General features: G+C 33.8%; 1 protein-coding gene and 1 long non-coding RNA gene across 3 annotated transcripts in view; one reads left to right on the top strand and one right to left on the bottom strand.

Annotated features, from left to right (window-relative positions):
• Positions 1 to 8193, bottom strand: part of LOC106879773 (uncharacterized) — a 46380-nt gene extending 38187 nt beyond the window's left edge. The window contains exon 1 of the mRNA XM_014929469.3: positions 7659 to 8193. Coding sequence (XP_014784955.2) covers positions 7659 to 8193 — 535 coding nt within the window. The remainder of the gene's footprint in view (positions 1 to 7658) is intronic.
• The window catches only part of LOC128249493 (uncharacterized), a 29195-nt gene extending 15965 nt beyond the window's left edge, over positions 1 to 13230 (top strand). Inside the window, exon 3 of one of the 2 annotated variants that reach the window (XR_016244432.1) lies at positions 7278 to 13230. This is a non-coding gene — a long non-coding RNA (uncharacterized LOC128249493). Of the gene's footprint in view, positions 1 to 1768; positions 2294 to 7277 lie in introns of those variants that run through there. The other variant, XR_016244433.1, reaches the window with a different exon arrangement.
• The last annotated feature ends 241 nt before the right edge of the window (positions 13231 to 13471 follow it).

Below are 13471 nucleotides of genomic sequence, written 5' to 3'. Positions count from 1 at the left end.
AAAAATATTTTTAAAAAAATACAAAAGGACCACTTGAACATGTACAGACACATCGACAAATACATTAGTAGTCCTTCACTACAACGTTAATATAAAACACATAATCTGCCTCAATCTCTCTCTCTCTGTCTATATGTATATATATATATACATATACATACACACCACAGATATCTTGTAATTGTCACAGGTGTATTTAACCCCTTAAATTTAAACTGGCCATACCCAGCCCAAGTATTGTTTTATGTTTAAATCAGCTAAATCTGGCTTCTCACACCTACCCTACAATACTATTCTAAAACTATACACTCACATCATTGAAATCTCAAAGCTACAAGATAATGCATGATTATTTCAAAACAGTGTAAAGAAATAAGTATTACATTTACTCATAACAAAGTAATCTGAATGCTAAATGGTTAAACTGCACTGGGTAACCAACAACCTTACTTACAAAATGTCACAGACGAGATGTTGGCAGATTCAGTCCCAGGGAGTAATATGCTGGGCAAGTTCTATCGTGAACCCAAACAAACCAAAGCCATGTGAATGGATTCGGTAGAGTGAAAGCAGGCTATCATATGTGTTTGTATGTTCCTGTCTTTACACAGCATGCTAACTGTAAAGAAATGGCGTTGACTGTTTGGGATCACCATCATCATCCTTTAACATCTATTTTCCATGTTGGCATGGGTTGGACAGTTTCACTAGAATTGGCAAGCATGAGAGCTGCACTGGGTTCTAGTCTGATTTAGTTTCTATGGCTAGATGTCCTCCCTAAAGTCCACCACTTTACAGAGGTGTACTGAGCGCTTTTAATGTGGCATGGAAACATGTCTGGCCATTGTGGCTGTTTGTATTCAAAGATTAGGAAGGGAACTATTTCCTTATTTGGAAACAGGTGAAAGTTGGTAACAAGAAAATTTTTGGGTCCTAGGAAAAGTCTGTGTTGATGAAATACAAAGAGTGATGCAAGGTAGAAGGAACTTCTTGTGGTGGCAGAAAATCTCTCTGATGAAAGTGGTATGATAAAATGCACCCAGCTGTAAATTGGTTGATGATAAGAAGATGGTGCCCAGCCATGAAAAACCTAATCATGGAATATGGCACACATAATAGCAAAGATTGATGGATTTCCTCTGTTGTTAAGTATGTGTTAATGAAGGACAGCAACATGTGGAGAGATGCTGTGTTAAAACTGACTCATCCGATCTATACAAACATGGAAAATGGATGTAAAACAATTATGATGATGTGTCCCAAAACCAGGATAATCAATAATACGATTTTCTGAAAGACCAAAAATATACACTGACCACATCTGCCATGTTGGCCGTGTCTTTTACTAATCAACATTATTACATCACACTGCAAGTCCTCACCACCACATTACACAACCTGGCCTCACGACTAAATCTATCACTGCAGGTTTTTCACTATTACTCTACACACACACACTTTTAATTTCCTAATATAGACCATGTCTTTCCTACCATCCAACACCACCCCACATGTACTCAATACTACATGTACAACACCACACCTGCTCTCACACCCACACTACACCATCAGACATGTCCTTACTACCATATCACACCATGAAATGTATTCACCACCACAACGTCACATACTGTACACTTTTAGACCAAACTGAAACCCATCATATTCCATAACAGAAGTTATGGGTTTGTTCTAATTATTCAGTTAATCTTACAGCTGTTACTAATGAGCTGACAAAATTTTCATCAAATTCTATCATATATTTCAGTGTAAACGAACAGTTATGAAATCTTAACATAAACAGTCCAGGCAGCAAAAGCTGGCAGAAGCATTAGAACACTGGGGAAAAAGCTTGGTTGCATTTTATCCATCTTTACATTCTGAGTTCAAATTCCACCAACATCAAATTTACCTTTTGTCCTTTTGGGGTTGATAACATCAGTACCAGTTGAGCACTGGGGTCAATGTAATCGACTTAGCCCCTCCTCTGAAATTATTGACCTTAGGCCAAAGTTCGAGACCAATATAAACAGCCTTGGCTGCCACTGTATAAAAGTTCTACTTGCAACATCTGTCAGACACCACTTAGCACCTTTGGCAAGAGCAAGTGTCTTTTGCAATAGCCAGAGCAGAACAGAGGGACCAAATGATTACTTCCTATTTCAGAAGAGAGCATGGAAGTGATTGGCTGGAGCTGATGCGATCTCAGGGTGGACCTTCAAGGCACAAGGCAGGCAGGAATGAGCAGGAGAGTAGGTGATGTCTGGCAGTTTTGAGGAGGGAGAACAGGTAACTTGATTCCATTGACATGAGTACATGTGCCCTTCCTCTTGTTTAACCCTGTTTCTAAGCAACATAGGCCTTCCCCATCACCAAACATGTTTTGCACAGAAGACCGGAAACAAGTATGACACCCGCTTACAACTTTCACACAATATCAAGAGAAGACAGTAACACACACACATATCATCATCATCATTGAACTTATGTTTTCTATGCTGACAGGGTCTACACCAGATTCCATAGTTTGTTTTGGCTTGGTTTCCACAGCTGGATGCCCTTCCTAATGCCAACCATTTTGCAGAGTGTACTGGATGCTTTTTATGTGGCGCCATCACCACATATCTATACTTAATACATCAATAAGATGATCAACAGACTGAATTGTATAGTTTTATTTTTGTTTAATGAGTCTATAAAAATATTTGAGGTTAACAAACTTCTAAAACTGCAAAAACTAGTAAAAGAAATTCTATTCACATTTATTTATAAAATATTTTAGTAATTAAAATAAAATTATTTATTCACTTGATTTACTCATTACAGCAATATTTTAATTAGTTTAATCCTTCAGCATTCAAATTACATTGTCCAAAATAATGTTTATTTATTCACATCATTTTCACTTAATCCTGGATTATCTCACGGCTCTGAGATTTTGATGATGTGATTGTTTAGTTTTAGAATGACATTGTAGGGTAGCTGTGAGGGGTCAGATCTTGTCAGTTTAAATGCTAAAGGGGTTAATATTTATTTCTTACATCCAAAAGTACATTTATTTGTTGAGTGAAAGGTCAGTCATTGAGGTCCCTTGCAAAAGGGGACTCTATTTCAATGACAGCTGCAATGATGAAAAGGAAAATGAAACCCTTCTGGGATTTGAACTCAACATGCAGAAAAAGTAAACTAAATGTCTTATATTTTGGTGGTTTATTCTTTCAGTTTTCTTCTAATCATTTTTGGTTCCTTTGCATAATAAAGGGGTGGTATTGAGTGGTGGTGGTCATGTCTTACCAAAGGAATGGACTGGAGGTATGGAAGCAAAGTAAAATAACTACAAAAGAAAAAAAAGAGAAAAACTCCATCATAGACTCAACCAAGAACTTAACCAAAATCTTCTTATATATAACAGTGAATGTGTGTATATATATATATATATATATAGATAGATAGATAGATACAAACATACATACACATCAGTGCACACATATATGTATATAGATGGTTGATCTACATGCATAAGTACGTGTGTGTTTGTTCCAAGTTGTTGGCTACAGTTGTGCACCCAGCAAGTTAAAATTTTGCCTGTGGGACATATTTTCAAGAATGTTACGGGCTGAGTTCATTCTTTGCTGCTATTTTCTATAAAGCTCAGTACCACTATTTCAATATAATAGACTAGGTACTGTTGTTAGTGCCAAATAATAAGCTGGGTACTACTGCAATTTGTAAAACAAGTTGGGTACCACAGCTAGTTTTCTTAAAGCTGGGTACTGTGACTAATTTGACATAAGCTGGGTACTGTTGTTAGTTCTAAAACCTAAACTGTGTATAACTGTTAGTTCTAAGCATTACCAGTTTATTTTTCATTAACTGCAAAAAACCTGTAATCTAGCATAGAGTGACATCTTAAGTGTCCTCCATGGCTATTTAGTAACATAATTAATAGCTACAACTGCAGATTGAAACCATATTGCTTCAATTGACACACTGTAATTTTCTAAATGATATTACACATCCATAATTTAATCCTTTAATTCCTAAAAAATTGTTGGCTAATCCTCTTATTATAATGGTGTATCTGATGGGTATGAAGATATTTAGGTACAGTGTGTTATGCGTTGCACTGAAATGTCTGTCGGCAACCACACACAATGTTTTTAATGTCTTTTGTGAAGAAGGAGGGAGAGAAATTTTAAAGCATTATATATTGATAGTTTTACATGTGAAAACCCTTCCCTTGGAGCTGCTAGTCACTGAACTGGGAATTAAGAGTGGGAAAAAGAAGAAAAAGTATTTGGTGTCAATTAAGCAGGTTGAAAACGGAAGGTTTATCTGACTATAATAAAGTCTGAATTCATAAACCCCATGATCAGTAATCCAGTATGTAACCAGACCAATAATTGTACCTTAATTGTCAGAATAAAAAAATGAGAGTTTTAATACTCTTGTAACCATATCTCTGTTGAAATATATTACATTTGTTTCAATTATTTTCAGAAATGATGAAGAGTCATTATTAAACTGAAAATTAACATGAAATTTTGATAAGTTTTAATTTAACCCATTTTAAACCTTGTAGCATTTAATCTAGCCATATTCAGCCAAAATATTTCCACCGTTTTATGTTGAAACTGGTCAGGTCCTGCCTTTCACACCAACCTTACAATGTCAGTGTAAAATAATCATTGTTGAAATCTCAAACCTATGAGAAAACAAATGATAATCATTTATCATTTTTTAGCTTTTGATGATGTTTTTGAATGTCATTGTTGGGCTGGTGTGAAAAGCTGGATCTGGCCATGTTGAACATAAAACAGGTAGAATATTTTGGCCGGATGCAGCCAATTTGATAGGAAACTGCCTGATATTGCACATGGTTGCATGATACCAATTTCCAGTTTGAAAGTGATTTAAATCAAAATCTTCCATTGAAATTTCATGTTAATTATGTTCTAAACACAATCCAATCTGGCAAAGTTTCTACAGCTGGATGTCCTTCCTAACACCAACCACTCCAAGAGTGTAGTGGGTGCTTTTAACGTGCCACCAGCACGGGAGCCAGTCAGATGGTCCTGGCATCTGCCACAACTACAATTTCCATTTTTGATTGAGATTCTGATTGTGATGGGCAACATGCCATGCTTGAGGAGTCGTATTGAGTCAATCAAAATCAATAAACGGTTGGCGCTAGGAAGGGCATACAGCCACAAAAGTTATACCAAAGCAGGCAGTAGAGTATGGTGCAGTCATTCAACACGCCAGCTCCTGTCAAACCGTCCAACCCATGCCAGCGTGGAAAATGGACGTTAAATGATGATGATGATGATGTGTATGATTGTTTTCTTGTCTTGACATCACACGAAAGTTGTAAATGAGCGTCACTCTCATACAAGCGGTGTTATTCGTTTCTAATATTCTGTGCGAGCATGTCTGACCATGGGCAAATATTACCTTGCTTGCAAACGAGGTATGGATTGATGACAGGAAGGGAATCTGACCAGGGGAATCTACGTCAATAAATGCTGTCCGACTAATGCAGGCATAGAAAAATGGGCGTCAAAACGAGGACGATATGAAACAACAGAACATATTTTAAATAATTGAATAGATAACGAAAGCGTTACATAAAATATTAAAATATGGTATTTCCACTTTTAGTTAAATTAGAACCCGGAAAAATTCTAAACACTGCAAGTTGACCATCTTTTGCAAACGAATACATTACACACACACACACACATTACCTCTGTATAACGGGGTTTATTCCTGTCAAATTAGGGAATCTAGAAGCTAAAGATATTTATTTCAAATACGAAATATAAAAGCAACACAACAAAATCTTCCTGATCTATTTGTTAAAAAAAAACAACAAACAACAAAAATCTGCAGAAGTGTGTAAAGGGAGCTAAGTACGTTAAGCACAAAACTATAAATTATTCCTCATGTAGTATATTATTATTATTATTATTATTATTATTATTATTATGTTTCCGGCAGGAATAACTAACATAGCATGTGTTTTAAATTAAATTTAGTATCATATAGATGGATAGTTTTGCCTCACTGTATCGAAAAAGATTAATATATATTAATTTATTAGCCTTTACTCGGTTTTCTGCAGATGATGTGTGTGTGTTTACACATACATATGAAGTCTGTTCAAAATGCATCCGACTTTATTGTTTCCCGCTAAAACTAACGCCGCGTGGGCGAAATCCTGTAGGTAGGAGGTCACGCCACCCTTTGTGCGCAAGCATGAAAAATTTTGCGCCGGAAGGCCGCGCCAGTACCCGGCTGTTACGCCTAGAGTACAGACGTGTATGTAGTGCGCGCTCGCAGGACTTTCGTTTTCACGCAAAAATACCGAAAACAACGAGCAGAGATATTGCATCAAGTTTCTGGCAAAACTTGATGGTACTCAAGCTCAAACCATCCAAAAGATTAAGCAGGCCTTTGGCGATGATGCTATGTGGAAAACTCTGATCAAAGAGTGGCACAACCGCTTCAAACATGGCCACACCTCAGTGAAGAGCGATGACATGCTCGGGCAGGCCGTCCACAAGCCGAAACGATGAACCGATTGAGAAAGTTCGGCGAATAGTCATGGAAGACTGTCGTGTAACACTCCAGGAAAATGCTCACAAAGTGGGAATAAGCACAGGATCAGTGTATTCCAATTTAAGGAATGATTTGTGCAAGCGGAAAGTGTCGGCGAAATTCGCCCCCAAGATGCTGGTATATGCTATGCATTGAAGAAATTTGTCATACTTCGCATTCAAAAATGACTGAACTAATTATCTGTAATAATTAAATCACTCGGCTTTTATCATATTCGTTATCCCACAATTTAGCTTTAATAATTTCATTGTTACCGATCCTAATGTTTTGTCATATAAAATATGCATTCATACCACGAAAATATATATTTATATAATTATTCCCTAATGACAACCCCAACCAAAAACCACCTTCTTTGACATTTCTCTTCCGAGTAACAAAATAAAGATCACACTTTTTTTTTTCCTGCGACTACTACATTGACTTTCATTTCGAGATTATATATATATATGACAACTGTAAATAGCAACACACGATTCTTGTCTGCATTTATCTACTGCTAACCAAACATGTTCAGATATTTATAAAACCATAAATATAACTATTTTATTTTTCGCTTAAAGAAAAAAAAAAAAATCAAACTTAATTCTGTATTTTATCCTACATTTTTTTTTTTTCGGATAATACAGAATTTTTTTGTTTTTTTTGTTTTACAGGAAAAGAAAAAAAAATCCACAAATAATGATGTTAAAGAGAGAGAAAAAGCGGAGTAAATAATCTTCACTCAACTTTCATTACAGAAAGTGAATGGCTATTTCTACTACTGTAGTAATATTTTGCGTTATTGAATGTAAATTAATTTCATTATTTTGGTCAGATATTCTGCAACAGAAGAAGAAACCCAGTATTTTTGCTCATTATTAACCAGTATAATTTTACAACTTTCCTTACATTCAATTTGCGATTATTAAGTAAGCCGGTAATTAGTTTTAAGAATTATTTTAATTAATGACACTTAAAAAGACATGTTAAATTTTAATTACGCCGCTTCTCTCCCAATTATACCTGAATCAGCGAACATCATTGGTTTACTCTACCTCTATTATATTTCCTGCTGGAAAAATGGGTCTTGTCTATTTTGACTACCACCGAAGTTCCATTCTTCAAGTCCATGTCATCACTTTGGATAGGAAGTTGTCCAATAAAACGAATACCCTCATCTTTGCACAACTGGGCCCAGTCACTGCTGGCTTTCGCAACAGTATCTTGTAATAGCATATCTTTAGTCCAAGAATAAATGAAAATCACTAATTGTGACAGATCCAGCTTAGATTTATCAAAGACCGAATCAGTTCTTATAGACTTCCTATTTTTACAACGGCTGCAGTACCACCTATATTTGTCTTCGCAACCTGTATATTTATTTACACCACATGGAATATTACATGTAGTGCATGTATATGTATTTCTAATCAATCGACGTTTGGCCAACCATTCCAAAATATCCAAAGAACCTGGATCACCAATTGACTTGGACAAAGAATTTAAGGTCCACTTTTCATCTCGGATTTCTGCATCTGTCAAAACTTGGTCGACAATTTTCAATTTCTGCTTTGGACCTCTACGAGCCATGTTAAATGATTTGCTAATACAACTATTTTATTTCTCATCTTATGCACTGTATATCAGCTATTTTACAATTTGTTGTCCAATCTCATCTAAACTTTGGTAAAATGAAAGCAAAAACGGCGTAATTAAAATTGGAATCAGCAGTAATGGAGAAAGTCAAAAATCCGACATGGATTTCATGAATTGCCGAAACGAAAAGAAAGAAGAATGAAATGCTTTAAAATAACCAAAGTAGGCCTCCCACTCCAACTTTTGTTATTCATTTTTAACTGTCAAAGTAATTTTCAGATTTTTCTGATTTTGACATGGGATTGTGCAAAATTAAATTAATAAAAACAAAAGAAATTGTTAAAAATATCAAAATTTATTTACCCCTCCCCCAACATACATAAAGCGTCAATCTTGAGGAAACACAAATTTCTTAGAATTACATAAAGACAGGCGAAACACGACTAACTGTGCCTTCATATTAGCTCTTTACCATATTTGTTAACTATATTCCAGATTTATTTAGTCTCAGCACCAATTATATACAGTAGGATTATATTACATAAATATAGAGAAACCAGAAGGCACTGGGTTTCTTTGATACTTTTGCAGACATCCGACCAAAATAACGAAAGTGATTATTATTAATAAAAGCATTAATTAGTATAATAATAATAACTCACTTTATAATACAGAAATGTAAAAATGAGGTTATACTTTTATTGGCTTCGAATGGATAAAATAAATATTTGAGTCACTTAAATTTTATTAATCATTTTAGAAACTAATTTAATTTTTAGGCTATTTTAATTAACTTCACTCGAAACTGCTTATATAACTATCACATACTAAATGCATATATATATATATATATATATATATAGATATATTTGTTATATACATTACTTATGCATGTGTTTTATAGACCTAATACTAGGATATTGGGGTATTTAGTTTGACACTACGGTATTATATATATATATATATATATAACGGTACATTATGTATACACTTGTCTGATGTATATAATACTAGTATCATATACATGAAATATTCATGTATATTTTCATTAGCACCATTCTATACAAGCTCCAAATAAATACCTCGTAATAAACACACGCACACATATATGTGTGTGTATATATAGAAATATTTATACATATTTGATCTAATTTAAAATCACTCGATATGCACACCTAAATGTATGTAATGTACTTCAACATCATCTATCTGCAGTACTTTATCATTATATGTATATGTGTATATGTGTATATGTATTTGTACAGGAGTGTATATATATTTATGAGGATGTGTTTATATATGCGTATTCATATTTGTATGTATATATGTATATGTTATATACATTATAAATGTATACACGTGTCTTGTATGAATAACACACACACACCTACATACACAAGTCCAAAGTAAGCTAGAATCATATATTGCAGCAAACAACTGATGAGAGGAGGGGGAGAAGATGCACCTGTTTGCAAACGTGCTCAATTATTTGATGCAAGTTTTGTTTTAATACGGTTTCGACTATTAAATAGAGTACAATATATATATATATATATATATATATATATATGTATATTATATTATATAGAATACACTCTACAATATATATTTCCATTGAGTGATGAAACATTTTAGAAAAAAATAAATATCAAAAATTCACCCATAAAACATCAATGTAAGCGAAAGAAATTACTTTAAAATAGTAAAGATTATTAATTAAATAAATTAAAAATATTTAATCATGATGGAAAAAAAAAATTTTTTTGACCTTTGACCCAATATTAATATGTGGTCCTGCATTTTTTTTTTTTGTTAACGAAAAAATAAAACTTTTCTTTCTTTACACTTAGTAATTAAAATGATGTTTGTAATGAGTTAAATTGATGAAGGGCAAAAAAGACACAATATGATTTTTTTAAAAAAAAAGCTTTGATCGTTAAAAGTGTCAGTCAGTTTCTGAACATGGCGTCGGGTCTATTTCAAAGAGGGGGGAAAATGGGACAGCAAGTTATCTATTTATCAAAGGGAAAATTTCTTGTGAGAAATACAGAGACAATGAATGTGTATATATAAGAAATAAAAACCGTATGTATGTAGTATGTATGCGATACAATTTCATAGACTATCACCACCAACTCTTATAATAACAGTAAGATGAGGCAGTCCTACCGTAACAAGTGGTGAGACACACATTTTAACAGCCAACATGGAATAGAGAAAGAGAGAGAAAGAAAAAGAGTGAAACAAAGAGACAGAGAAAAAGAGAGAGAGAGTTGATACGCGCTTCAAGTGCGCATGCGTACAACATAGTCATTTTCTCTCATGATTCTCGCCGTAGGAGGAATGGTTTACCATATAAATGCATACGTATATTCACACACACACACATATATATATATATACATACATACACACACACACATATAAATACATACACATGTATACACACACACTATATATATATATAAATACATACACACCATATAGGTACATACACACGCTATATAAATATATATATATGTATGTATGTACATTATATCTACTTTACTTTTATTTGTTTCAGTCAGTTTGACTGTGGCCATGCTGGAACACCGCCTTTAGTCGAACAATCGGCCACACTCTGCGCGCGCGCGCTCGTATGTCTGAGAGAGAGAGATTAGCCTGGGCTGGGACTATTATTAGATGCAATTTCGCTTCCGTCTTCACGGTTTTTGCTGTCATTTTACGTTCGGTTGACTAGATGTCCTGTGATATTTTATTAGAGATTTACGGCAGATTGAGACCATGGAATTACGTCATTTGTCTAAATTGAAAGAAGATGTATTGAAAAATTTCGATTTTACTCAATTATACAACATGGAACTGTTGTTCTTCGACTAAACCATGCTGATATTTTATACACTAAATGATGTAGCTTGCTGTCAATAAATAAATACCATAGGGTCTAGTGCACTGTAATTATCTAAATTTGATAATTACAGTGTAATTTTTGTTGAAAAGGAATCATTATTATCATAAATGTATTTGTACAAAATGAAACAAAATTTTAAAAAATAGAATTAATATTTTCTAATTGTCAAATTATAATTTTCCTTTAAATATTTTCATATATAAACATAATTTTAAATTATTTTTTCTAAGGTGTAATCATTTACAGATTTTACGTAGAGTTATTGCTGTTTGATAATATGACCAGGATTAGAATTAAATTTAACTAGGAATTTCATATTTTATTAATGGTAAATTATCTTCGAAAAAAAAAACTTCGAAATTGATCGTATCAATAACATTCTTCGTTATTTATTCAATAAAATCCTCAAAGTTCAATCTTCATATATTTTGTTATGTATCTTTGGATAATATTTTTTTCTATCTCTCCATAATTCAAATGGCATAATGTGCGATAAACTCCTTTCGGTTTTGCTTTGGATCGTAATTTTCATTAAAAAAAAAAAAAAACTTAAATTTACAGCATCGAGTGACGGCGAAGGTAAAGGATAAGCACACCCGGTGTTTAAGGTAAAATTAGGGGTTAGGGTTACATCGAAAACGGGTGGTATGCGTATTCTTTACCTCCGCCTGAGTGACATCCGAATTAGTGATGGAAATGTAGGGGTACAGTGTCCCTCTACTTTTTAAAGAGAGTAGCTTAATCAGAGCCTATAAGCACCCGAGCAAATCAATGTACTAGGCTCCATAGTATTTATTTATTGACAGCAAGTCACATTATTTATAGGGCTTTCCCATAAGTAGGTTATCTCCCTTGGCTCGGCGGCGCTCCATGTGGACAATTAAACTTCCGCAGACTATCCACGCTATTGTTATTGTTTTACGTCTTATCATGGATATAAAGCAGCTCGATGATTCAGCTATTGAAGTACTTACTGTGCCTGAGTTAAAGAAATATTTAAGATTATATGGACAAATATTTGAAATGTTTCTTCAAATTTTCCACATCTACCTTCACCTCTCTCATTCCCATGTCGCTGGTCGGCCTGCAGCTGCTAGCTGGTAGTCATATTAAACCCCCTCAGCAATGGCTTTCAACAACAAAACAAGCAACAATACAATAACAGTTCCTCAACAAATTCCTACAACGTATTTCTACTCACGCGCTCCTTCAAAACATGACACGATAATAGTTCTTAAAACAATTTCAACAGAACGCAAATCAGAGAACTCACCACGTTAACCGCTTTCTTCAATCAAATTCGCAACACAACTCCAAAAAAACTGGTGCTCAACATGCATAATAAGCACTTGCTAATATTAGCCCTAAATTGGGGGCTAATATTAGCAAGTGCTTATTATGCATTAGTGAATCCCTTTCCATTCTTAGGTCTTTGGGGCTGAAAACCTTGAATAAGTTTATCGAGGTAATCCCTTTTTGCAATCATAAATTTTCCTCCACCTTCCTAAAACTATATAAAAATAGAAATAAGAACAAAAATAATAGTATTAGTAGTGGTAGTAATGGTAATGATAGAAATAAACATTAAAATAAAAAGACAAAAATATTGATATTAAAATGATAATAAAAATATGGATACAATGGTAGTATTTATTTTTTATTTATTTTTCATCATGGCTTACGTTGGATTTGAAACCTAATAGTCTTTAGTTACCAAACCTGCCTGACTATTCTAAAGGGTATACTAAAAATTAGATTTTTTTTTTTTTTGGACTAGTCCATATTATTATTTATTTAAGCTTGCTCTCATAATTATAATTTTTTTTTTTTGACTGGTAACTTTGTTGACGTCTGTGTCTTTTTTTTTTTTATCCTGAAGGGGTTATCACCAATTTGTGCTCTATTGTGTCCTAAATACGGCGATATACCCCCGAAATAGCCATGTGTTCTGTGTTTGTGTTCCACCTATACTTGTAATCCACTGTAAATGATGTTTATGGTTTGACTTTACTGATGTTACCTGCGGAATAGGTGAAATATGGATTTTACTTTGCCACACTTTGGATGTTCTGTTGTTGGTTTGTCCCGTGCGCTTCGGTATTCCTGTTTCTGAAATTGGATTTTACCTACGAAATTTGCTGTCATGAGGCAGGTAGTTGAACTTTCGTACTATTTATCTTGAACTTCTTTATTGGTCTCAGCGAATGAACTGTTGTGCTATGTCTCCCTATGTATTACTTTTTTCTCTATATTTTTGCTATATATATATATATATATTTATTCTACTGTATTTGTACCGGTCTCTAATATTTTTAATCAACTTTTAATCGCAGTTTATTTATATTCTATTGTATTTTTAAT

Source organism: Octopus bimaculoides, chromosome 15 (genome assembly GCF_046866305.1).
Source record: "Octopus bimaculoides isolate indiv1 chromosome 15, ASM4686630v1, whole genome shotgun sequence".
Classification (NCBI taxonomy): Eukaryota; Metazoa; Mollusca; class Cephalopoda; order Octopoda; family Octopodidae; genus Octopus; species Octopus bimaculoides.
Note: the sequence above shows the minus strand (reverse complement) of the source record. Positions and strands in the feature narration are given on the sequence as shown.